General features: G+C 43.3%; 1 protein-coding gene across 3 annotated transcripts; it reads left to right on the forward strand.

The window, feature by feature from the left end:
* Window positions 1-27,878, forward strand: LOC143429997 (uncharacterized). Of its 3 annotated transcripts, none has more exons than XM_076905925.1 (3): window positions 1-199; window positions 24,690-24,826; window positions 25,290-27,878. In XM_076905925.1, exons 1-3 carry the CDS (start codon window positions 25-27, stop codon window positions 27,771-27,773), a joined length of 2,796 nt encoding a protein of 931 aa, XP_076762040.1. In that variant the 5' UTR covers window positions 1-24; the 3' UTR covers window positions 27,774-27,878. The 3 variants fall into 3 exon arrangements, with proteins under 3 accessions (XP_076762040.1, XP_076762041.1, XP_076762042.1); XM_076905926.1 differs by lacking the exon at window positions 1-199 and adding an exon at window positions 8,693-8,792; XM_076905927.1 differs by lacking the exon at window positions 1-199 and adding an exon at window positions 11,965-12,121.

A 27,878-nucleotide genomic window follows, 5' to 3' on the forward strand; every position in this document is an offset into this window, starting at 1 on the left:
GTGGTTTTAATATAATTAGTGAAAATGATGGCTGGCACTGGAGTCAGCGTCGGTGGCGCTGGGATGCTGAGGGCCAGACGGAGGGATTGCAGCGTGAAACCGAACAGGAAGCTCGACCGGAAGTCCTCGAGGGGGATGATTTATGAGAACGAGGAACTGAGACTGAGGACCATACATATTAACGCTGAAGTGGAGCAAGGTAAAGGGCTTTTTCCATGTTATTGGATCACTGTGTTACGAGATGTTGGTATCGCATAAAAACGGAATTTTTCTTTATTTGAGAATTTTCATTTTTCTGAAAGTAGTTTTTACTCGATTTTGACAATATTTAAGAAGAATTCATTGGACGAGCCAAGCGTGAGAGAGAGAAGCGATGTTGGTATCGCATAAAAACGAAATTTCTCCCTGTGTGAGAATTTTCATTTTTCTGAATGTACTTTTTACTCGATTTTGACAATTTCTAAGAAGAATTCCTTCGATGAGCCAAGCGTGAGAGAGTGAAAGAGAGAGAAGCGATGTTCGTATCGCATAAGAACGGAACTTTTCCCTATTTAAGAATTTTCATTTTTCTGAAAGTACTTTTCACTCGATTTTAACAAGTTTTAAGAAGAATTCAGTCGATTAGTCAAACGTGAGAGAAAGAGAGAAGCGATTTCACTAGATTGCTAGGGAGTTTCGCGAAGCAAGCGTGGCGAGCGTGGTTAGCCAGTTCTTTCTCGCTACAAATAGAAACTATCGTCGAAACCGGCAGCGAACTATTTTCGAAACTTGGCCAAACGCGGCAACTTCGCGTCCGGCCGGCAGAGCGCTCGCGGCTCCAGCCAGTCGATCTCTCGAACTTTCAATAATTTCTCCCCCATTGCTCGCGATAAATAAATAACAACGGTGGTCCACGATCTTCTCGACTACGATACGAGTTAACATTTGTGCAGAGAAGTATTTAAAATAGAAAAAAAAAAAAAAAAAACAGTCAAATGAAGAGGAAATGAAAAAGTCGAGATCTTCTCGTCATTCGATCAGTTTTTGTGGATAAACTTTCGTTTCTTTTTTTAAATTGTAAATATCGAGAGTGGAACGTTTGACGTTCGTAATTGTGACAGGAAGATGGCGGACGTGTGACGGATGGATCTAGGCTCGTGATTTTTAAATGGATCTCGTTGTACTATTTTTAAGCTAGACCGATCGAAAGATTTTTGATGACGGTGAGTGCAGCAATTTCTCTACCCTTCGTACGAGCTGGCAGAAATGCACGAACTCTCGAATAACGCTTCCGCTGCGAGTCTCGATGAAAGTTTATAGTATCAATATGGTTAACTGCTAGCATTCGCGGCGTACAGGCGTGCTTTATGTGTTGCCTAAACGTTTTAGACGGATATATATGCTGGCAACGGGGGTTGATTATGTAAACAGCGTTAATGGTGTTTGTAGCGCGAGACAGATATTTTAGTCATAAAAATGATGATTTAAACGTTGCGCGTTACACCGTCTGAAACGGTATGAAATATTCTTTGGCGGAAATTTATCTGACGTTACTCGCCTTTGGAGGACGTTTCCTCGCAAATTTTAATAAAGACCCGAATTTCCAGCCAAGAGAATAAATGCACACGCTATACATTTATATAACGAAAATTAGAAAATTTAAAACATTCATATTTCTAATTAAAAGCAAAAAAAAAGAAAAATAGAGAATTTTCATTTGCAATGACCGTATTCTGTACTTAAAAAAGTGTCGACGCAATTAATTCCAATCTCACGTGCGCGTATATTAAAATACCTGGAGAAGTGTTAGATACGAAAAATACTGGAAAAGAATGAAATAGAAAATGGCGGTTCTCTCGAGGCTGCGTCGAATGTGGGTCACGCGGATCGACAACGCGGAATTCCAGCGCGGGAAGAACGAGGCGGGGGGATCAAAGGACGAGATGGGGGCTAATTCGCAGAGAGATACGGGACGCTAATGGAAACGTTTAGAGCGTGTCGAATATTTTCATACGCGCGGAGAAACGCGAAAGGCCGCGCGGCTATTTTCACCAAATTTGTTTACCCGCGGAGCCAAGAAAAGCCTTTTGTTTTGCCAGCAACTACCGCCCACGGGGACCGTTTGCACTCTCCGCGGCTCTAGAAACCCAGATGTCGTTTCTATACGGATTCGTGCGCTGCTCTGACGAAAACTTTCGCGCATGGTAGATATCAAAGTGGACGTTAAGGGGGTGAGAATCGTCCTCAGGGTTCGCAGGGGGCGTCGAGCGCGCGTATTTTCGCCCAATATTTTCTGATCCATCGGAGACGAAGTTAACGATGTAAACCGTTGAAATTTTCTATTTTCGCACGACCATTCCTGATCATCCGCACGCAAATTTGGCGAATGGATATTTGTTCGAATAATACGCTTCGTTTGATATCCTTGGAACTGTCAGAGATAATCTGTCAGCTTAACAAACGCATCATCTTTCGATAACAGCTACATTCATTTTTCACGTAATTAATATTGAATGCGAAGAGATAATTATTTTACCAATTCTCTCTTCGCGAGCGTGTGTTTGAAACGATCGTACAATTCGATGCGCTTCCTGTTATTTCTGGAAATGAGCAGAATTATACTGCAAATATACAAAATTGCTCGGCGCAATGAAATACTGCGGGGATATAAAAAACAGCCTCGCGGAAGTCGATTCATCTGTTTAATTAACGGTTTGATTGACTGAACCTACACCACCCTCGAGGAGATGTGTTTCGGTAATCATAACAGTTTCACATCGCGTTCAGCGTTCACGCTGTGCAACAAGCGTTAAGCTTGTGAAAACGTCGATCATAATTCTCCTTTTAATCCGCGGCGAGAAATGATCTCTTTTATCATAACAACGAGAACGATGGAAAAAATGTTGATGAGTCAGGAGGATGAAATTCATCTTATTAACAACAATTGCTTTCTAGCAATAAGTTTGATGAAAAATGGTGTCAAAATAATTTAGTACAAAGACACTTTAATCTCTGGAAATAAAAAAATGGAGCTTTCAAAAATAGATAAAATTATGAAATGCATTCTATAGTATAATTAAATTAACTTCCACGCTCTTATGTCGCCATTGCGATTATTATATGATCATTTAATCATTTACCTACATTTTACCAGAAAGATCGAAGAAAAAGAGCTCTGAAACGAACCAATTCCGATAAAAACCGTCGCTGGCACCTTGTTCGTCACAGTTCACGTGAAAAATCATCGCGCTCATGCTATTTTATACCTGTACGGGGTCTCGCGATCTCTGGGCCTGGTTTCAACCATCCACGCTCGGAGCCAGACGCCCCTTGCGTCACGCCGGATTATTTTCAGGCGTTTTTAAAACGCTTGACAGATTACGCTGCACCGTGAAAGAAACACGCCGCGTTCTAATCAACGATTCGTCATCGACCGTAGGAGTTGCGTATTTTCTTTTTCCCCGTGCGCCATTGGGGTGGAGACGCGCGTTACGTAACAGTGCCAAGCCGCCATGCACGAAATCTGAGACCGCGAGAAACTTATTTTTCATCCACGAGAGTTTGCTGCAAGGTGGACGAACCGCTGAACAATTCTCGATTAAATTAGCCAGACATTTCTGTGGAGCTAGTTCGAGCACCTCTTTGCGATTTAAATTGGTTGGCTTAGGTCGCGAGTCGAGTTCGAGTTCTTCAGCGACTTTGAATTTGGGCGGGAAGATTTAAATCTGTGACTTAAATGAAGAATTTAATTGAAAAGGTAGATTTGGGAAATTGTTTTTTTTATTATTTTTTGTTTCAAAGGGGACCAAATGACCACATAATAATAATAATGATAACATAAGAGCGTGAAAGTTAACAGTTAGTTAATTTCATAATTTTATCTATTTTTGAAAGCTCCATTCTCTTATTTCCAGAGATTACAGTGTAATAAATTGTAATAAATTATTTCGATGCCATTTTTTGAGATCGAAAGATTGGAATCGAAGTTGAAGAAGAGCTTCTTCGAAAAAAGTTACAACTGCGAAAATAACTGTGTATAGTACAGAAGTGAAAGAGATGATTCATAAGTGAAAGTTATTTGACATTCGGTGGAATAAGCGATCTTTTTTTAGAAGCTCGTTGGCAGTAAAAGACAAGAATACCTAAGGTACAACGGAGGAATACTTCGAGGAACGATGAGATACTTCGATTGGGAATATCTGGAAGCCATTTACCAGGGACGATCGGTGTGTTCGCGGAAAATTCTGTTACCGTCTTTGCTTGGCAAACAGAATTTTTAATTAAAAAGATTTCAAAGCTTCCACGCGCCATTACTTCGAAGACAAAGCTCGGAAAGGTCTACACAACCCCGGAACTTCCGTTCGCGAGGAAAGATTTTTATCAAGAAACGAAATCAGGATTATTAGAGAAGTTCCACGGAATGTAACCACGGGAGAAGTCTTTGTAACAAAGTTTATAAAACAACGAATTCATTTTTCATGCAAAAATGAAACGGAGTACGCTTTGAATTTTATGAAATTAAATTTTCCCATTAAAGAGTTCCTCGAGATACTCGCAGAACTTTATTATACGAATATATATCGTACAAACTTCCATCTACTATTGTTAGAAGAAAAATAATGGACCAAAATGTCGCAGTATAAAAATTCTAGAAAAATTTGTTTAAACACTAATTTCAAATTAAGTGTAATCCATGAAAATTGATAAGAAAACAAGATTATACTGAAAAGATATTTATTTTCGATCAACGCAACAAAGTTTCTCAGCGAAAAACAATGAATTCTCGAGAAACGACGAGCGAAAGCGAGAACTTCGATAGTAATCGAGACGAGGATTTATAAAATCGTTACGGGAAGAGGAGAATCTCAACAAACAGTACAACTAGGGCTACCAAAAGCCCAGAGAGCCCGTACCCTGGCTGCAAATTTCGGCGAACAGGCTTCGAAGCGCTCAAACCGCCAAGAAGCCACTGTAACCGCCCCTGAGAAGATCCCCTAAGACGACCCTTAACCCTTTGAGTGGCGAATACCTCGAACTTGAAACACCTCCCCATAAACGACATTGATCCCGCGTTGACCACCACTGAGAGACTGAATCCGTGTACGATGTCGAGTAATTACAACGCGTGGATGTATGCCTGAGTCATTCGTCGAGGATGGCGCCATTTGGCGGTTCCGCTTGCTTAAATATGGCGGGACAATGCCAACTGACGTTGGTTCACTTTAGATTAAAATTGTGCAACCGTGTGACGTGCAATCTTTGCGACAAAAATTGATAACATAATGCTGGCGAATCGATGATAAATGTGGCAAGTGTCGTCTATGATAAATCACTTGTACTGTTGCAATTTTAATTTCTAAAAATTGCTTCGATATTTACTGTAAAATCTTCTGCAAAATTCTACTATATTACTTAATGCATTCACAGTGAAGGTATTGAGCTATTAATTAAAATTAGCTCTGATGCAAAGGTTCGATAAAGTGGATGAAACGTTTTTTTTTCTTCGTTTCGAGTACATTTGCGATCCACGCTCAACGATGTTGCCTAATTGACAGAATTGTAGGATTTAAAAGGGGTTGAAGGGATGGGACTCTACGCATTCACAGTGAAGGTATTGTGCTATCAATTAAAATTAGTTCTGATGCGAAGGTTCGATAAAATGGATGAAAAGGTTTTTTCTCTTCGTTTCAAGTACATTTGCGATCCACGCTCAACGATGTTGCTTAATTAACAGAATTGTAGGATTCAGAGGGGGTTGGACTCGAGGGAGGGACATATCGCGGATATCGATTGTGCACTCATCGCCACGTGACGACAGAGTATTCCTCGAAACTGGTCGTGGCCAGCAGCTACTACAAACGATTTAAATAGTCGCGCGCGCGACGGAGAAAGAAGGAGATGGCTGGCGGGCCGCCGTCAGTGATGTAGCCATCCGCGAGCTAGTTTTGTCCGGAGGCTCAAAACGACCGCCGTTCCGGCCTCAATTTCGCGGCAACTTGTCATTTTCCAAAGTGCACTCGATCCTGTGACCCCTCGACTTATCGAAACATCGATCTCGAAAGAGTTGCGCTCGATGGAAGAGAGTTAGAAAGTTCAGCGAGGAATCGACGCTTCAGTGGTTTGTGTTAAAAGTTCAGATAAAATACACTCTCACGGGCGTTGAAGAAAATTGAAGGATGTATTTTTCTAATAGCCTTCTCATCGATTGAAATAGTTATTTTCAAAGAACTTTCTTTTGCGGATAGACTTTGAGTGTCAGTGAAATTTTATGAGTTATTTCAGAGTTTGTAAAGGTATTATATCTATAATGATTTAAACAATTAATTTAAAAAAAAAGTGAAGTGTTTCTTGGGAAGAAATTTTGTGTTAAAGCTACTGTGAAAATTATTTTGAATAAATACTGTTTCGAGTTAGAGAAGAGACAAGAAAAAGTATTTCACATAATAAATATTTAATTGAACAGTGAAACTGCATACTCGATAACTGCACCGTCGATGCAAATTGATTCTTCACCAAGATTTCACCAGCGGAATGCTGTTTCACAATGGTGCCATTGTGAACCTCCAACTGAATTGAACGAGAATTTTTATGAACCACATTGTGACTGACTTAAGCTCCACGTCCAGTCTACCTTTTAATATTTATTCTAAACGCAAAATTAATTCAGTTTTTCAAAAATCATTTGATTAACTCGAGCAACATCAATATTATATATAACAATAATTAATCAATCGAATTCAAGTATTCTGAATCCAATTGAACTTGAACAGTATCTTCACAAAGTCGCAGTGACGATGTTTCTTCATCGCGAACTATAAAAAAAAAAGATCGATACCTGTGATTATATATAATTATTAAATATTACATATAATAATAATCAATCAATCGAATTTAAACATTCTGAGTTCGACTCAACTTGAACAGTATCATCACGAAGCTACAGTGACGATGTTTCTTCATCGCGAACTATAAAAAAAATGATCGATACCCGTATACACGATTTTTTATTATCGCCAGCACGCGTCGAAGTAACAAAGACGGAAGCATTCATCAGCGAAGTCCGCGGCTGATTCGAAGATGAAGAACCTCGACGGTATACTCGAAGCCATCCAAGTCGTAACCAGAGCGAAATTTATGGATTTTACGAAACGTTTACTGCCGGATGCAAGATTTTACTTCTGTTGTAAAACAATCAGAGGCAACAGCTTGTAAACAGTGGCCGCTCATCAAACGCGATCCGACGTAATAATTCGAGGGTAACGGTGTTTGAAAAAAAAATAGAGAAACGATCGGGGGGGGAACCCTGTCACGTCGTGGATTACCCCGGATTACGTAACTCGAGGAATTCTCTGGGAGAGGCGCGTCTCGATCTTCTTCCTGCGGCTATAAACAAGCGCGGAGGCAAAGAAACTCGCCCACCCCCTGAGACGACGAGGAACGAAATTTAATATTACGACGAGGCGGTGGCTACATTTCAAAGTAAAATTAAAATACTCCTTAGTGCGGTCTTAAAAAGTCACCAGAGCCACTATTTCCGACGTGGCCACCACCTTCACGCGCGATTTCAAACTCGTTTCACTGCACGAGCCACGAATAAGAATCGAACACATCCACGGGACGTAACGGTTACTCATCGAAGTTAAAAAAAGATGGCTCGAAACAATCGTAAAGTAAGACCGGAGAAAGGAAGCTAGAGAAGAAAATTGTTTAATTGAAGAGATAACAAAAAGAGAGGAATTAGAGAGGGAAGAGAGGCTAGAAGAGGGAAGAGCTCGGATGGAATTGAAACGAGAAGACGGGGAGGAGAGTAGATTCGATCAACCCCCGCAGGAAATCAATTCCAAGTAGCTGTTACCATCAGAAAAAGAAGAGGAACGAAAATAAGCAGCTAGAGAGAAAATATATGTATGAAACGCAATGTGAAAATAGAGGAAAGGTGGAAAAGCGGTTGTGCGATACAATTGAGCGATTTGGAGCAAGGACGAGCGTCACAAGGGTGGCTCTGTTTCGTCGCTGTGCGAGATGAATGAGTTGCACGTTGCTCGAGATCGGCTATCTGTTAGATCTAGTCAATGCTGCTTCTAGACGATGAGAAAATTGAATCGCATGGTTCCAGTCTGGCAGCTGAACGTTTGTGACATTGTACAACAGCCAATGTCAATTTTTTTCATACCAAATCGAGGGAATTTTTATAATGAACGCTGCAGAGTATCGAGTTCTACTGGAATTATGGTGGTCACTTGAGTCTTGCACAGGTTGGTCAAGTTGCTTCAATTCGAGTTGTCTGAATTGTATAATTAATTAGTTTTAAGTATTTCTTCGATTATGTGAACTATATCGTTCAATGTGAAGTTCAAGTGAACTTAGATAAATGGAAATTCTTTGTGAAAAGTGAGATTACAACCATGAAAAATGATTCAAAATTATCAATTTGAATTCGAACGTTAAGTCAAATTACTTGACTTGTATTAATAAAAACTTGAAGTGAAATTAGTTGAATTTAGATCACTTGAATTCAGGTAACTCGATTGATCCGAACAACAGACTTGGAACAAGTGACGCTGTGCTCGTAAATAAGTTTAGCGTCGGATGGTGGCTCGATCGTGCAAATGACTCTTCGAGGGAGCCAATTCCGGGGTCCTCCTCGACGTGTTCGCCGGACGTAAATCGGCGGATGTAAAATACTGTGATTCGCGTGGTGCGCGTCCGCGACGAAGCGTTTGGGAACACGAGAGTTTTGGAATGGAGAGATGGGCACAAGCGCACGATGCAGAGAAGGGAAAGAGGAAGAAGCAGAGGCGGAGAAAAAGCGAGTACGTTTTAAAATGTCGATTCTTTTGCTGCTCTCCACGATTCACTGTCATTTGCTAGTATTCTATTCGAAACAGTAAAAATATTACGCTCGAAACGCGATTTTGAAATGCACTGAGCAGTGAATTAGAGAAACGATGCATTGTGCTATTTCTAAATAAAAATAATATTCGTTATAATTGAATTTAATTGACAGATATATTTTGTTTATAATTTTAATTAATTTCTATCTACTCCCAGCGTTGGTTGCTGTTTCAATTTTAACTGTGACACCGGAGAGTGGTCATTATAGATACTCTTTAATTTCAACTTTCGATGGTACTTCGCAACTGCAGATGTACCTTTAATTAACTCTTCGAGAGTTGTACCGTGTGTTTCTTGGTCCGCGCGTACAGTCCGTTTCTTTTTATGACCGCCTTTGACGAACTCCTATCCAATTAAATACCTCCCCAATTAATTTTGTTACGCGTTCGATTCGCGATCCTGGTTATCACTACGTAGCCAATTTCCTTAATTAAGTCCCTGCGATCGCGAGCATGCATTCAACAGCTAACCCTTTCGATTACTTAATTATTCACCGTGCGTTTAACAGTTCTTCTTCTTTTTAATGTTACAGATGTATCTTTCGAACAAATTTTAATTAAATTCCCGTCTGAGTTATTGCTACCCTAAATACATATTACAGAGTAATCAAAAATTTTTTCAATGCGTCAACAAATATTCTAATCATTTTTTACTAACATGTCTTCAAGACCAACTCTACTATATTTTACTATTATTAAAAATTTTTCATGTTACTAATCCCTCCAATAGTGGACTCTATCTGAAACCCAAAAAGAATCTCTGAAACCCTAACCAACTTACCCCATTCCAGCACAGAGCTACTCTGAACTATGCTACCCTAAATACATTTCACAATGTAATCAACAATTTTTTCAAAGCGTCGACAATTATTCTAATCATTTTTTACTAACTTATCTTCAAAACCAAGTCTACTATATTTTACTATTATTAAAAATCTTTCATGTTACTAATCCCTTCGATAGTGGGTTTATCCAGAATCCAAAAAAAATCTCTGAAACCCTAACCAACTTACCCCATTCCAGCACAGAGCTACTCTGAACTAACTTCCGCTCTAGCCAGGATCCTCTCCTCTCTTCGGATATCCCTCTGCACCCCCACTAACCCCTACGACTCTTGTAGACCTCGTTTTCAATTACTATTAAAGAGTTTCGAAATGACGAGCCTGTCTTGCTAACCACTCGAAGGCCGCGTAATCCCCGAAATCAGAAGCAATTTAGCAGAAACGCGGCCGCCTCCGCCGGAAACGCTCTAAATTAAATTTTACTATTCCCTGGGCAGCCGTTTCCCGTGGCTCTGAGGCGCGTTTACCCGCGAAAGCCAAAGAGGCGGCGCGCGTCCATTCCACCCCCTGGCTGGACCCGTCAGAAGAGGAAGAAAAGAAAGGCGGGGCGGGAAAATAGAGGAAGGTGCAACGGCGGGAAACCGTACTGAACTAATTCGGAAAAACCTTGCCTGGATACGCTTGAAACTGCGAGGAACCGGCTTTTCATGCTCGGTCTAACGGCGCCTCGCCTCGCGAAGACGCTTTATGGAAAAAGTTTTTAATATTCTCTCTCTACCGCCGCCAACCCCCTCCGTCAACTGTTTCCGTTCTGTTCTTGTTCCGTTCGTTGGCAAGAGAGAGGAGAGAGGGAAGGGTGGGCACGAAGATAGGGTAATGACCACGGGGCACAGGTGGATGTGATTCGCGCTGATAGAATCTGTGTATACCTCTGTCCTTTCTTCAGGGGGGAGGTGTCATTCGCTCGTGAGCGGAAAAGAAATTTTCCCAGGAGAAAATGGAAACGCGTGCTTGAATTAAGGGTGGCGCGATGGGGATGAAATGGCTGGGATTGTTAGTTCTTTTTCTATCGTTTATCTTTTTATCTTTTATCATTTGTCTCTGTGTGTTGTGATGTTTCTTGGGTTGTTCTTCTTTTTTTTTTTTTTTTTGGTTTTAAATAGTGAGAGATGTATTAGTGATTGACAAAAGTACTGTCGCGCTTGAAGAATATTTATTTATATATTTAGCAGCAGTTTTTGTATGTTGAATTTTAATTTGCGACGAGGTTTTAGTCTCATTAGTCGCCTTTTAATTGATCTGGAAAACAGGAACTTTCTCTGCACGTCGCTTTTCGAAATAATACCGGGGAGACCTCCGCGAGCGAGTCACGTTGTAATTATATTAGAGTTATAACGTAATTATCCGCTGCAATTAACGTTATTGGAGTTTATTAAATGAAAAATACTAATAGCAGGTTTCGCTGCCGCGCTCTAGTTTCCCAACTGCATTAAGGAAAACTTATATCAATTTAAGGAAAGAGTTGCGCGATGCCTCCCGGAGGTGCCTCTTCAACTTTTAATTAAACAAAAGTGCGTAGTCATGCTTTAATTATACCCTAATTCATTTCCTACAATTATTCAAATTGGATTAAGAACATTCCTTGTTCTCGCAAAAAATGTCAGAACACTTCAACTCTATACGTCTTGCAGAATTTCCACTGAAATTATTATAAAACCTCCACACTGAAATCCATACTCTCGTTCAATTAACTATAATAACAGTATGAACAAATCATGAAACAAATCACCAACAAAATGAATGGAAATAAAAACTTCAAGAGAGAATCACATCTCGTTAATTGCAATAATATCCACATAATAGTAATAACGATAATAAAATAAATATTCTACCTAAAAGATTATACAAAAAAAAGGTTCAGAAAGGAAAGACCACTGAGATATTCTCATTCAATTAACCATAATAACAGGATGAACAAATCATGAAACAAATCTCCAACAGAAAAAATAGAAAATAGAAACTCCAATAGAGTATCAAATCTCGTTAATTGCAATAATATCCACAAAATAATAATGACGATAATAAAATAAATATTCTACCTAAAGGATTACACAAAAAAAGGCTCTGAAAAAAAAGATTCCGAAAGACACCAGCGTGTAGGTGTAGGAAAAGGGGAAACCCCTCCGCGCGGGTGTACAGACGCTAGTCGAGCGACGCCAGGCCGGTGCTCTCGCGTTGCGAAAGCACGTGACTGCACCAGCAAAATTAGCATACGGGGAGAACGCGATCCCCGGCGCCGCGATCGTCAGAAAACGCGAGTTGACAACGCGACAATGAACCGTTCCCGAGGTGGAAACCGCGCCGCGGTCGAACCAGCCTCCACCGCGATCGATCGATGAGAAAATCCCGGTTTCTTTCAACCGCGCGAACAGTGGGACGCGGTTTCAACTCGACGGATGCAGGACAGTGAGTAGTAGCAGTAATTCGTGAGTTAAACAATTGTTTGAAACAAAAATGGCCCATTTCGTAAGCAGTTGCGAGACGATCGGGGCTTGCGTCGATCTCGAGGGAGGTTTTAGGGGTTGAAGGTGGCGAAGGGTGGATTTTTCTGCGAAGCTTGCGATGAATCGTGGCGCGACGAGGTTTCGACGGATATTTTTAGCTTGTCTGCGGTTTCTGTGCGTACAGTGATGTGCTTTCTTTTGGTTAGGGTAGTGAAGGGTTGTGTCAAGGTTTCTGGGTGTTCGAGTTTTTATTTCAACTGCTGTGAAACAGAGTGCAAATTGAGTAATGTGTAAAAATTGTTAATGATTGTTTCGTGGTGTGGTCGTATAGATTTTTGACTGATTTTGATTGCAATTTTAATTTTTGGGGTTGTAAGTGAAACGAGAGTGGAGTTTGCTGTGAAATCTATGATTTGGGTTCGGATAAGGTTCGAATACAAGTTCTTATTGTTTCTTGGCACTAAGAGGGGATTTGTAGAGTTGGTTTTTTTGAAAATCAAAAAGGTGCAGTAAAGTTGTTGTACATTGCTTCAAATTAGCGTGCAAATTCGATCGAAACGCACGACTTTTCCATGGAGCTTGACCATTTTAACTCGTTTCTAATCTGGGAAACTGGATCGAAGGAAAATCCAAAGGAAACACCGGGGGAAACGTAAACTGCGCGCGACCAAATATGAAAATCGCAAAGCACGGTCGGGATTCTGGGTATTAAAAATAACGAGGACGCGATATCTCGTTTGAACTTGAAGTAGAAGTTACGTCAAAGATCTTACCACCTTATGTTTAATTTTGGAGCTTGGGGAACTTACATGAAGTCGGACATGGTAAAATATGATGCCCAGCGGGACCTCTGAGTCATTCTACTCAGAATTCTTCATTTAAACAACAACTTTCGATTCGTATCCACGGGAGAATTTGTTATCCCACGTCTGCGCGGTTCGACTAATTCTTTCTCCTCATTAAAGTATAACCGCGGAGAACCGACTGCCAAATTTAGAACGCTGCACTTCAGAGCCAGACTCCAGTGGAGACTTCGAGTAGATTGCAATTTTAAAATAGTGTGCGAGTTAAATAAAATAGTTTCTCGTCTGATAATCCATTGTTTCTATGACTTCGAAATAAATACTAGACTTCTTACTTTATATTAATTTCAGATGGAATAGAAATTTTCCAGAAAGAAAAATCAGCTGATCCACAGTGCACTTGGATATTTAATCTAAAGCTTACGACTTTAAATAATAATTAATGCGATAATAATTTCTGGTGAGTGATTCTAGAAAGAGATGATAATTATTTCACACCAATCTGGCTCTAGAGCACAGAATCGTGGAGAAATTAGACACACATATATCGAGAAGTGCGATATTTGAATTAGAACAGGTACTGTTTACGAATTCCATTTCTAAAAATGTATTCGACGGCTGGCAGATTGGCTGCAGCGCACTTCTCCGAGTGGCTGATTAAGTTTTATTAATTGTCCTGGAGGAGCGTCGCGCAGTCGAAGTGAATTAAAGGTCTTTGTAGCCGTGCGCGCAGAAGCGCGGCTGTAATCTTGCCAAGTGCTAGAAAGCGTAATAATATTGTAACGCTGACTAATTTTAGTGACAATGGGAGCGGCTTTTTCTCCTGACGTGACTCCCCCGTTGAAATTGCAAGCTACCAGTCCCGCCTCGAACATTGTTACAACGCTCGTCTTACACAGACACTTCTAACACAAAATTGCATTTGCCTCTCGTGCAACTGTAAACGAACATTTTCAATTTCGCCAGCACGGCTGTCGTATCTTCACCAACGTCCTCATCGTATCTCAAGCGAATAAGCTAAATCTTTTACTGAATATCTGCGAAAGTTTCGTTCATCGAATAATTAAGAAAGAAGTCGCTGAGGATGCGTGATTACAAAACTCCTCGAGAAAGAAAAACGAAATGCAAACCACAAACATGGACAAACTTTACGAAAACAAAAGAAGGAGGGATGGTAACAACATCATTATCGTATCTCAAGCGAGTAAACTAAATCTTTTACTAAATATTTGCAAAATTTCGTCCATCGAATAATAAAGAAGAAGCTTTGCAGTCAGCGGAGAACCAAAAGTGTTGTTGGGGATATGCGATCGCGAAACTCCTCGAGAAAGGAAAACGAAATACAAACCACAAACGTGGACAAGCTTTACGAAAGCAAAACGAGAAAAAGGAGCGATGGTAACTATCGTATCTTCAACAACATCGTCGTATCTCAAGCAAGTAAATTAAATCTCTTACTGCAAAATTTCTTATTAAATCTTTTATTTGCAAAATTTCGTTCATCGAGTAGTTAGAAAAGGTGCTTTGCGATCAGCAAAGCGCTGAGGATGCGCGATCGCGAAACAGCTCGAGGAAGAAAAAATAAATACAAACCACAAACGTGGACAAGCTTCACGAAAAAGCAAAGCGAGAAAAAGAAGGGAATGGTAACTCGCCGAAAAATTTCCACGCAAGCCAACCCCGTTGAACCAGGGCTGGGCGTGCAATTTCAAGAGCGCATCGGTTGCCCATTCGCCGACAAAAGCGGGCAGAAATAACGGTGCGACCCCGAAACCGCGCGTAATTTCCCGGCTCGCCGGCGGAAAAATCGGCGTGGAAAAGCACGCGCGTGCTATTTTCACGTGCCACCCGCCGCTTTCTCGTTACGCGCGGCGCAGAAAGCGAAGCATTCGTTGCTCCGCTCGGGGCGCTCGAGTTGCGACCCTCGACAGCCCTTTTCGCGTTTCGCGACGCCTCGCCGCGGACGTAGCAACTGAAAAACAGAAAAAAACACGCGCGAAACTCGCAAACTGAAACGTTTTTTTCGTTGCGCTCCACGATTTGTGAACGCAGAGTTGTTCGCGCGATCTGCTCGCCGCGGTTTTTCGAATCGCTCTTCAATGGCGCGCACGCCATCTTTGATACCAGCGCGACGTCGTTTATTCTCGTTTCGATTCCAAAGAGCGAAAACTGGGCTGAAATTTCTATCGCTTTTCGTTCGTTGCTTGCATGGAAATCTAGGTTACACGGTTTGAATGTACGTTTGATGATTCGTGGATAGAAATACCTTTGCGCTTTTTTGGCGCGTTTTTTTTGAATCCAAACGCTTTGGTCTAACGTGTACGTTGGTTAGTACAGTTCAACGCACGATACAGTGTTAGAAAAAAGAATTGTTCGAGGATGTTCTCTGAAAGCTCTAAAAGTAAAACGAGCACACTTGAAACCCTAAATATACGCACCCTCCAGCGGGTGTACTGACAAACGCGTAACAGCGAGCGAGTAACCCAGCAATTCGACGGGAACTTCGCCTTTCGACAAGTGCCCTCGCCACTCCGCGAAACGGTTTCGTTATCTCTCAGCGAGAAACCTGGTGCCATAAATTGGCCAACTGCGAGCCTCCTATTATCCCGTCGACTCGCATTTAAACTTCCACCAGTGAACCTCCCGGATGAACTCGAAAACCACCCTCCCCTCGCCATTATCGTTATCATTATCGTCGTCATTATAATCGTTATTATTTTCGAGCGACCGTGTGGCAGCGAATTATTCCGTTCGACAATCGTAGCTGGTCGCGACGAAACTTCGTCCGCGTAAACTGGTTGTCGGAAGTTCGAGGGTGGAAATCTACGAGCGCTCGCGAGAGAGAGAGAGAGACCCCTTTTCAAGCTGGAACACCGTCGAATTTACCGTGGTTAAATTATTTTGTCCGCGTCGAACGCTCGAGAGTCCAATTGGCGATTCGTCGGACGGCTGTGGCTTCCTCTGCTGTCCTCCATGTTTCCTTGCGCGCGCGCGTTAAGTGTTCGACTGTGTGCTCGCGTGGCGCCCCCCAAGAGGAAATTGGGTAATTCTGTTTCGAAAGTGGAGTTTAGGTGAAAGAGGAAAGCCTGGTCGACGCGGGCAGTTTGGTTGCGGGGCAACTTGTACGGTGCATTGTTTTCTTTGGGATTCCGCCGCGTCGCTCTCAATGGACTTAATTGAATAGGTTTCACGCGCCGCTGGTTTTTGTAAGCGGATTCAGGGACACGTGCGAGGAGCTTCGTTGTCCTTTCCTGCGGATAATTGTGTTTTATTGTGCGCGATGATAACAGTTGTGTATCTTCGTTTGTTGCGAGGGGATGTTGGGCTTTAAACTTGGCGCCAAATTACTTGACGAATTGTTTTTGACACGTGCGAGGAGCTTCGTTGTCCTTTCCTTAGGATAACTATGTTTTATTGTGCGCGATGATAACAGTTGTGTATCTTCGTTTGTTGCGAGGAGATTTTGGTCCTTAAATTTGGCGCCAAACTGATTGTCGAATTTTTTTTAATTTCTTCTTGTGCTATCTTCTCATTAATATTATTTCGCATTTAAGAAAAAAAAGAGAACTAAATAGAAATCATATTGCTGAGTTTTCGAATATTTTCGAATTCCTCGCACCCAAGAATCTGTCGTGTGTAAACCATGGTCGTGCATAGTGGCTTTTTTCGCGAAACTTTCTCAGAGGGGGAAAAAAAAGGAGGCGGACGCCATTTCCGCAAATCGTCCGCGATTCCCCAGTAGAGATTAAAGATTCAATGGGAGCCTGTCGTCCCGACATTTTACAAACGCTTTCCGGGAACTACACCGCGAACTTCAGCCGGTTAAAAATACCGGCGATGGTAATTATTCAAAAGCGGGCAAGTGGGTATTTCGACATCGTTATGCCCAGGGACGTCATCGCGCGTCCTATGGAGGTCCATGGCCAGGAATACAGGGTGAGTCACGTGCGCGATGCCAACTTGGCGACTGGCGCATTTTTAGACACAGAAACGCCAAACACGAACCGCAAACAAGTTGTGTACAGCCATAAGAGTCGAGCGTGGAGAACGTCGAGATGAAAGTCCCGTGAAAATCACGCGTCCTTGCGCGCTCTACGTTTTTCTAGTCCTTCGCAAACTATTTTCAACATTTTCAAAGCAATCTTTTAAACTCTTGATTGTCACATTTTAAAGCGAGGCATAAGAAATTCTGACAGATCGTGTCACGAAAATTTGCAGATTTTCTGTCTGATGGATCAAAGAAGAAGAGGAACTCGCGAAAAGTTGATAGAAAAATGGAAAGATCGTGAATGCAGGATGAAATTTTGCCATTGTTGCGATAGATTTAACTGGGGACATAAGAAAGAAGATTTATCTATAGGAGATACCGGCATTTCCTACGGGAACACCCTGTACACTTGTACCAGCGATAATTTAGTGTCGGAGGACTGTAGCGGCTGTAAAACTCGCGCTGGAATACCTCGAAGCCTGTCTGTTCCTCGGAACCATAAACAACGATCTCTTATTTCGAGGACATTCGCCATGACTGTGTTCCACGCAGGTGCAGTCGGGTGCTGATGATAAACTATCTTCGACGAAAGAATATGTTATTCGACCGAGGGTCTACGATCTCCGCCCACGTTTCTATTAAAACCGTGAAAAAATTCGAAACTCGAGAAAGTTTCCATTTACACGACGAAGGAAACTTTCAAATTTTCAAATAAGGATACTATGAAACGCTGACATCCATCATGGCGTTCTCATAGCGAAGTTATTAAACAGATACGAATAACAAATATATTCGAATTAATATTCGAAATATTTGTTAAGATAAATTGAAATAGAATTGCAAAGAGTGTCGTATTTTAAAGTGAGATCCTTTTTCATAGATATCGAATTTGAATATAAGAATACCACGAAACGTTGACATCCATCATGGCGTTCTCATAGCTAAGTTACTGAACGGATACGAATAACAAATATATTCGAATTAATATTAGAAATATTGTTTAAGATAAGATGAAATAGAATTGCAAAGAGTGTCGTATTTTAAAGTGATATTTTCTTTCATAGATATCGAATATGAATATAAGAATACCATGAAACGCTGACATCCATCATGGCGTTCTCATAATTAAGTCCCTAAACGGATACAAATAACGAATATATTCGAAATATTTGTTAAGATAAAATGAAATAGAATTGCAAAGAGTGTCGTATTTTAAAATAAGATCTTCATTGATAGATATCGAATATGCAGGATGAAGGAGTTCGCCAAGTTCGCGAACTAAAATTGTCTTTTCACTTTGAAGTGTCAGATTTCGTAAGTTCGCGGGGCGCCACGTAGGGTAACGCGAGGATAAGATCGATCCGCGAGTAATTCCGCGCGGAAGTACCGGTTAAGTAGGCGTTCTTGCTTTGAAGTTAGAAACATGTAGCACTTCGTTCAAGATCCATCCTCTTGTCCCGGAACTTCGTAGATTAGGAAAGTTATGAAGATTCTGAAATATAACGCCGCGCGGGAGCCACTGATAGGAGTTCCACTCTGAACTCATTGTCGTGGCACGGAATATCGTGTAATAATCTGGCTCGTCCGGGCTAAAACCAAACACGTTAATTTGCGACGACGAAGTTCACGCGAATTCGTCTCGTACACGTGGGTTACTTAATTATTAATTACGATACGAATTTAAAAATTCATCGTTCAAATGAACCAATGAAATTTCAAATTTAGAAAATTGTTAGCAACAAAATTAAAAAATCAGAACAGTAAAAAATTATAAAAGAAGGAAGTGAGAAATTAAAGAACTGTTTGCAACAGATTTTAATTTTGTACTGCTTTGAAAATATTATTCTCCGTCGAGTTAAAGAGCGCTCGATTTCGAAAAATTCCGACACACGTGCGAGACGCGTAGTTTCACGAAAATTGTAATAAATTTGGTGCGACGAGCGTTTCTGAGTAATCTAAAAATGGAGGGAAGTACTTTGGACAGGGAACTGCCACGAGGATTGACTTTAAGGTGGCGCGCAGGAAACGGGACGTCTCCGTGAACGTCGAAACAGGAAATATCGTTTGATTTATAAGCGCTGGGAGTAACCATCGACTACCTGGAACGTTCGTCATTCTGTTCGTGACACGGTTACCCCGCGGCGATGGTCTTTGCATACGCAACATCGTTAAAAAATTTTGAACCACTTACACGACAGTCCGCCGTCGGACACGCGTCGTTGATGAACGATCCGCTTCTTTTATTTTCTGGTAAAACGCTCGAGGAACGGACACTCTAAGAGTTTATCGTCGCAACAAGTCATTTCAAACGCGGTGCGATGGAAATTTTTAAGAGTTTCTTGCGATACGCATAAAATTGGCCTCGAGTTTCACTTATGGTTGAGTTGTACTACTTAAAATTTTCCAATTTTTAATTCCAGCCTCAAAACTCGTATCTCAAACTTCGAAATTGGTTGTAAATTTTCGAAGATGCTTACAGTAAAATGTGAAATATGAAATTTAGTTATTAGCCTGATTTATGATTGACTTGTTCTACTTGAAATTGTATTGAATCGAGTATTTTGCTCAAAATTGCGAGTAGACCAGAGATTCTAAAATTATTTATGCATTGGGTACTTAAATTCTTCCATGTTTCAATCTAATTACTGTGTTTTACATCTGCAATCATAAGTTTGTTAGAAAATTCCCTAAATATTAAAAAATTGCAACGCAGGATTCAATATAAACCTAACTCGTTCCACTCAAATCCCTCAAATATCACTAAATATCTTATACTTTCTCCAGAAATTTGTTAAAAAATTCTCAATAAATACGACAACTTTTTCTTAAAAAATTCACAAAGCCAATGTCTGACCTAAAATTCTACAGCAATGCTATGCAACGAGACATATAACTAAAAACACGATACATCTTTCATATTATCCAAGGCAAACGTATGACCAAAACCATAATCAATCTACTGCGAACCGTAGATTTACAGGAACAACGAAATACGCGACAGTGGAGCGTCGAGGCTAGTCAGGACACGCAGGCGGAATGAAACGCCAATTAGCATACCCTCTCTCGAGAAGCTCGCTCTCGATTCATCATTCGTCGATCTCGTTGAAATATCAACGGTCCGAAGGAATGCTCGCCGAGGCGGATTAATCTTCGCGCGGGAGGCGACGAGTTAATTAACGCCGGTTATAAATACGAAAGGCAATCTGCATTATGGTAATCGGTGGCCCGAGTTCGCCTCGAACCGCGCCAGGGACAGGCGTTCGCCTCGATTCTCTTTAGGCTGATCGCGATTAATTTACACGGGATATTGGCGTGATCTAATTCTGGCCGCTGGCAGACGGTCGTCTCACGTTCGATTACGAGTTTCCCAGTTTACGGCTGGTAGTCGACCCTCTAATTGACCATCGACTCGATACGACTCATTAACGCGATTAAAATCGGCCTCGAAATTATTCAGGCTAACCTCGCGCGGTGGAATTTTCATATTTCCTCGTCTCACCTTTGATCCAAGAAGAACACCTCGCATGCATTTTAATATCGATTAAAAGTTAGCAAGACCTTCGAGAAATTTCGTTACATAAAACTTTCATCGTCGAATCTAAATTAAATCAGCTGGATCTCGTTAACCCCCCTCTCGAGACTCTCCCTTGCGGTATCTAAATTCTAATAATCGCTGGAAAATATTCACCAGCCAGAAATCGTCTCCATCCAAGCGAATCCCCGACTCGTTACCAGCAGCCGGTAAATATGGCGGGGCAAACAGGCGCGAACTTTTCCACGGGGCGCGGGATCAATCAGTTGGGCTCGCGCGATTTCTTGTTCCACGCGTTCAAAGGTGGGCGATGGGGACGAATAGAAGCGTAGAAAGCAGAGAGAGAGAGAGAGAGAGAGAGAGAGAGAGAAAGAGAGCCCAGGGCCGTTTCCTCGGCGTTCGTTTGCGTGCGGGACGCAATTTCCATTTTTCAAAGGGGCCAACGCGGCCCACGGTAACTTGACGAAACCAAATATGCGGCTCGCGCCGTTGCTTTGATCAGCTTCATCTTCGACGGGGTAGAACGAACGCGTCCGCCGCGTTCCCTCGCTGCTTTTCCCCTCTCCTTTTTCCATCGAGCGTACCAATCTCCGAGTTAATGTACGTCGTCTCTGTTTATGCGCCTCTTCCGGGCCAGCGCAGTCGCGCGACCGACGAGACGTTTCCTTGCCCGTGGAAATAATTCACGTAGGGAGGCGCACTCGCGGTGAGCAACCGAGCTTTTTGTTTCACCGTGATTCCCTTGTTAATTAAGCGCGGCTGGGTCGCGTTAATTCGACCCGTTGCCAATTGTGTGCGTCGCTTTTTTAGGGCAGTTTGAGGATAATCGATGTAGCGTCTTGGAGGAAGTACTGAGGTTAGGTTGGAGGTGCTATTAAGAAGTGGGGTCGCTGTTATTGGGGTAATTAGGTGTTCAACCCTTAATTTAAATGATTGGCGCAATTTTTGTTAGCGTGAATGACTTAGATTTTTCAATTTTGAAGTTCTGCAATAGTTGTAATTTTCTTCTATTATTTTGCAATTATGTTTGGAGAATATTGTATTGATTATGATTATAGTTTGCGCGAAGCAAAAGTAATGGAAGAAGAATTTATTAGAAACCCCTAATTTGAAAGATTGACGCAATTTTTTTAGCGTGAATGACTTAGATCATTTTTAAGTTCTGCAATAGTTGTAATATTCTTCTATTATTTTGTGACTATTTTTGGAGGATATAGTATTGATTATGATTATAGTTTTCGCGAGAAAAAGGAATGGAAGAAGGCGATGCACTTGCAGTTTGATGCGTTTCGGAAGAGAGGAAAGATGGCGGAAATAAGGAGCACTCGAGGCATGAAAAACTCATGTCACGAGTCGTGAACACGTTCTTCCGTGTCATCTTTGCAAATATCACCCCCACGGAGCCTTGGCATTTCGCTAACGCGGAAATCCTGCTGAAATAAATAACTTCCGCGAAAGGGCGGCGTTGCGCCACGATATCCGTCCGAACCGGCGCGAAACTCGAGTAGATTTCCAGGCGGACAATTGAAATGTAAATACTAGACCCTGGCCTCCGGTGCCTTTCAAGTATTTATTCTGGCGAGTGTGTAATCGTACTTTTTCACATTTCAACGTCAGAGCATGAGTTAAATCGAGCTAAGTCGAGAATTCGTGTCAAATAAAGTGTCAAAGCACGATAAACAATTTATTAAGAACCTTGCTCGACCACAATTTTAATTTTAACCATCAGAATTACAAAAATTGACGCCAAATTAAATCACTTGATACAAACTCAGCTGATTCGTTGTACACACAGACATGTTAATAACGAATGACTCCTCGAAATGTAGGAAGATGTCCAAAGGGGAGGACAGGAAGGATCGCAGGAAAGAAAACGCGAACGAGAGACAGGGGCGAGCGTTTTAATAGGATCCAAATAGCCGTCGCGGTGTCCAGCGCGGGGAAATCCGAATTTATGAACCCCCGGAAGGATTTAATTTATTTAAATTTCCGAGCGTCGAGCAGCCCCACGCTTTAATCCTGATTTACCACATGGCTTTTCTTGTTACACCACGCAAACGCGAGCCGCGCGCGGCTTAGGCGGCCTGTTATCACGCGGCTGCTTATAAAGCGTGTTCGCGCCGCTGATAAGGCCGGACAGGCCGTTTTCGAACGCTGCAACGGATAACGGAGCGTTCCGCGCGACTTCCGGTACCGACCACTCAGCCATCCTCGTTATCAGTGCTTAAAAATATATTTTTTTGTTTCCTTTAAATTCGACAACTCCTTCAAGTTTTTATTTATTCGAAAGAAAAATGAAAAACTGATCGTTGCGTGGCAGTCCTCTGATTCTCGCAGTGGTTCTCCCTCTAGTGAGAGGGACAGCACCGTTTACAGTTTCCTGGAGCGTTCCGCGGGACTTCCGGTACCGACCATTCAGCCATCCTCGTTATCAATACTTAAAAATATACATTTTCTTTTTTCTTTTAAATTTGAGAGCTCTTCAAGTTTTTATTTATTCGAAAAAGAAATGTAACAATGATCGTTGGGTGGCGACCCTCTGACTCTCGCAGTGGTCCCTCTCTAGTGAGAGGGACAGCACCGTTTACACTTTCCTGAAAGTACCCAATGACCTGTCCTTTCCAATACATATCAGTTCTGATCTATCCTTAATATCCCACCGTCTAAGGCAAGGTCTACTAGGTAGCCACACTGATGAGTCCACTAGCAGGCCCAAAACGAAACGTTCTTCCCCTCTATTTTTCTTCCTCCTTTCCTCATCCATCTCTACAGCACACACAGAAGCTGAGTCGCCTCAGTCGTAACACATAGAACGCGATATTATATATCTAAATAGAATTTGAACTGGAAACAACCCCCGCAGGAAACAATCCCCAAGAAACCCGACTCGACTCTCGAAGACCCGGAATCAGACTCCTCGGGACAATGCAAACTTCCCGTCCCCGACCGCGGTAACTTCCCACTTATCGTCGCAATCCGTTCGCCAGACAAGTGCCAGCAGACTTCCTGCGCACCTGTATCCGCGCTCTGAGCCAACCGACCACCGCTCGCGTGCGTTCCGTTTAAAACACCGCGCTTCCTCCGTGCCTGACCCGATGAGGAAGCACGTCGCATTAATCACGCGAGAGAGACGGAACGCGAGAAGAACGGATTGAGAGAGATAGAGAGTGGAGAAGAGGCGCAAAGGAACCAGTTCGTCTAATCCACGCTGATCTTCCGTCCCGTTTAGGACGATCGATCAAAAAACGCTGCAACCCACCCCTGGTAACCGCGTGTCGGGTAACAAGAAACCGGAGGCTTCGTCGTCGCGAGCCGCCATTTGTTCCCGCGGTGCCTTTCGACGGCGAGATTAGGCGCGCTGGAACTTTATTCGTATCTACCGGTTAAGTAATTGGAAAGTCCGGTCGAGGGTGATCTATCACAGGCGCCTTGACGCGGCGAAAGACGAAGGGTTAGAGGGTAGAGATTGTTGCCAGGTCTGACCAATGATCGATCGTCTCGATAGGTGCGCTCGACGGACCAGTCTGTTGCCAGACCGTGCGAGATCGTGATTAAGTGATTCCCCGCGAGGGGGGGAAAGGAAACTTGGCCGCGGTGTCCGTAGAGTTCCTTTCGAGTTCGAATGTCCCGCGTGGGGTGGAGTTTACGGAGCGGGGCGTGAAGGTGACACCGCGCGAGGGTTGGATCTATCGAGTGTCAAATTTGCCACTGTATCTGCTTCTCGTGTTTTAAGAGGGAGTCGTTGTTGTATCGACTCTAAGGATGGACACGAATCTTAAGTATAGAAGTCCATAAACTTTACTCGACATAAGAATCTTCTTGGTTCCTGTTTGAACTTTGTAGCTAAAAAAAAAAATTGCAATGTGCAAGACGAGGTTTTGAAGTATCTTGTTTGATGAATGAAGCACGCGAGAAATTGAAAGTATTGCGATATGTTTTAAAGAGAGCGATTAGACGAAAGAATATCGATTCTGAGGGTGGACATAAATCCTAAGTATAGAGATCCATAAACCTTACTTGAGATAAGAATATTATTGGTTCCTGTTGGAACTTTGTAGCTAAAGAAAAAAATCGCAATGTGCAGGAGGAGGTTTTGAAGTACCTTGTCTGATGAAATTGAAATTGTTGTGATATGTCTTAAAGAGAGCGATGAGACGAAAGAGTAGGTGTTCCCAAGTACTTAAGTGGACGTCTGTTTCGTTTGCAGGTCAGAACGACATCAAGAAGCTGCGCAGGGAGAACGAGCAGCTGCGTAGAGAGATATGGAGCCTCAGGGACGAGTACGACAAGCTCGAGGAGATCCTGAAGAGGCAGAAGGGCCGCGCAGAAAGCGAAGAATACGAGGTACTTGGGCGACGGAGTCCATGGGTGGCTCCAGACGAAGGATGAATGATCGATGGGTCGATTTTCGGGATTTCGCGCGGCTGATTGATAAGAGGAAGTTTGTTTTTGAAGAGGGATCCGGGTGCGAAGGTTATTGATGGGAGATGGATGATATGGGTGGAATTAGCGCGAACAAGTCTATAAATTTGTTGTCGGAGGGCGGCTTTGAAAAATAGACGCGAGAGTAATAGTGGGAAATGACCATTTAGGGGATGACTCGATAAGAAAGGATGCTTGGAAAATAGCTGCTTATCTCGCTTTGCAGAAGATTCGTTTATTATAAATTTTAAAGAATTTCTATTTGGAGAAAAAATGGTATTAATCGATACGTTTTTAAAAATGAACCACTTTGCCATTTTCGACCACCACAAATGTTTAAGATCGCCATTCAGAGTTATCTATTTCACAGAATTATCCGTTTCAGAATCGCTCCGACGAGGATGACGGACTGCAATCTGACTACTCGTTCGAGGAAGACGAGGAGCTCGACGAGGACACCCAGGACTCCACTAAGGAACCCAGTAAACCAGAGCAGCTAGAGAACTCAGAAAACCAGAAAATGTCCGCGGACAAAATGGCCAACAATAGCCTGCACAGGCTGCACGTGGACTTCGACGACCTGTCGGTGGTCGACGAAGAGGAGGAGCCCAAACGAGACAAGGACAAGAAGGACCTCCCCTCAGAGGACACCCAACAATCGAAGGGCGACAAGACTCCACTTTCGATTCTAAAATCGAGGCAACTCCACGAGAACATCCCCTTTTATCCTGCCGCGTATCAATCGCCGACTTGCATCAGCAGTCCCACGTATTACACCGAGTGTCCTTTCAAATTCCCAAGCACGCTGAACCTGATGATGCCATCCGATGCAGCAGCAATCGTGGGCACACCATGCGGCCCAATGATGGACCCAATCAACGATCAGATACTGCACGCACCCCCAGCAGGCTGGCAGAGCAACATAATGCTACCCCAGACACAGATACCCGCGTTTGGTCCAACCGATATTAAAGGATCTTCGAGCATGCAGAGCTTTACTGGGATTCATCAGGATCAACTGACGCAACAGGCACTCGGTTCGATCGGTGGATACACTGGCTTCCCAAGTATGTTCCAAAGGAGAGGCTCTGGTCTGAAACCGTCCACAAACCCGTTCAACTCGACGATGCTAGGGAACATGCTTCAGAGCACTGAACAAGCTGTCGTCGAGAACGGTTGGAGCGCGAACGCGGATCTGTCGAATTTAGGTCGCGCGAAGGATCAAGGTACGAGCGACGCGAAGAAAACGCAGACTGAGGAGAGCCCTTCGATGCCAGGAATGGAAAAACCCAAACACTTTTTCGCGCCACTACCTTCCAAGCTGAGGAAACAGTCTGAAGAACCTTCGCCAACGACCAGTCAGTTTGGAACTGGCAACAGTTCGAGCAGTGGCAAAACAGGGTCCACGGTGGTCTCGAAGAATCAGTTCGCGTGTCAGAAGGGATCAGCGGATGTGTACGTGAACGGAGCAGTTCCTCACGGTGACAGTTTTCCGGATAATAAGACTGACCAAAGGACGTTCCTGAGTACGGACAATCTATCGATCGCTGAAGTGAAGACTGGCACTGGTAATCAATTGACGAAGTCGATGTCGTGCCAGGATCTGTCCAGCAAGCACCAAACTGGTTCCATCGATCACTGCGAGGGCAGACAACAGACGAAGATGATGACCAAAAGTGACAACACTTTGGACAATATATCAGACTCGAGACCGTACAAGTCGCACCTGGCCGTCACTTTAAGGACGCCGCACGCGATGCAGGCGGCCAGCCCAGGCATGCCAGAGATCCCAAAGTTACCCACGATAGACTACCAACTCTTCAAGAACCCCTTCCTACGAACTTTCGACCCGAACGCGAGCTACATGGACCAGAACAACGTGACCAGACCCCTGTCCGTCCAAGTGACCGACGACAGCCTCTGCTACTACCCACCCCAACCTGACGCGTCCACCTTCAGCAGAGGTCGCCCTTTCGCAGACAGGTACAACAGAGCGGGCCAGTCCGACCAGAACAGGCTCCTGATCCCCTCCAATCAATTGATCAACGGCAAACTGATGTCGCCTACGAGCAAGCCCCAAATCCAGGTGACCTCCTTCGAGAAACCGAGTCCGCACACTCTGATAGGCCCATCGAGTCCCTACGAGCTGAACACCCTGCGCAGGTTGAACGCGAACGCGTACCTACAGGGTCAGAACATCTATCAGAACATGGCCTTCCTGCCCAGAGGTGGAGTGTATCCGCAAAGAGGGATGATGTACTACGATAGCCTGGCACTGAAGGTGCCAGCTCAGACACAGACCTCCATCGACGGCGACTCCCATCACGAGGACGAGCACGCGTTGTCTCACGAAGAGAGCACTCCTAGCACTCCAGGTGGTCAACGTAGAAGAAAGCTAGTTAGAAAGGAGAAAGGTGGAATCGTGCGAGAACAGAAGCCCTTGTCTCCGATTGCCAGATTGAAGAAGCAGAGTAGCGTCACGTCGTCTGAGGTGCCAGAGTCCCCAGGAAAACCGTCTCGAAAGAGGCCCAAGAGGTTCAGCATCACCACAACGACGTCAGAGGGCCAAGAGGATAAGAACGACAGTAGATCCTCCTCGTCTGGCCAAGACTCGCCCAAGAAGGACCAAGTGAGAAGGGTGTCCCTGTATTTCAACGCCAAGAAGAGGCCATCGTTGGCCTCGATGAGAACCGTCAGGAGCGGCAGCCTGGACATGTCCGCGGAGAAGGACGGGATGCTGGCCAGCTCGGAACGAGAGAGGACTAACTCCGTTAGCAGCAGAGAGATTGCAGCCGCTAAAGCGAGGAAGGCGAGCACCAGCAGCGGGAACGTGCCTTGGTGCGCCTGTTGGGGCAACGGGTGTATTTAGGCGCCTCCTAATTGGTTTTATTGGTAGCCCTAGCCGGATCCAATTAGACGATACAGTTTTGTGTATCTTGCGGCCACGACTATCGGCCCACGGAGTTTCATTTCA

Source organism: Xylocopa sonorina, chromosome 12, assembly GCF_050948175.1.
Source record: "Xylocopa sonorina isolate GNS202 chromosome 12, iyXylSono1_principal, whole genome shotgun sequence".
Lineage (NCBI taxonomy): Eukaryota > Metazoa > Arthropoda > Insecta > Hymenoptera > Apidae > Xylocopa > Xylocopa sonorina.

Excerpts from the sequence above, each read along its gene's own strand:
- LOC143429997 (XM_076905925.1), top strand. The coding sequence starts at position 25 with ATGATGGCTGGCACTGGAGTCAGCGTCGGTGGCGCTGGGATGCTGAGG. Across the intron at positions 200-24,689 it reads TAACGCTGAAGTGGAGCAAG|GTCAGAACGACATCAAGAAG; the intron begins GTAAAGGGCTTT and ends TTTCGTTTGCAG. Across the intron at positions 24,827-25,289 it reads CAGAAAGCGAAGAATACGAG|AATCGCTCCGACGAGGATGA; the intron begins GTACTTGGGCGA and ends TATCCGTTTCAG.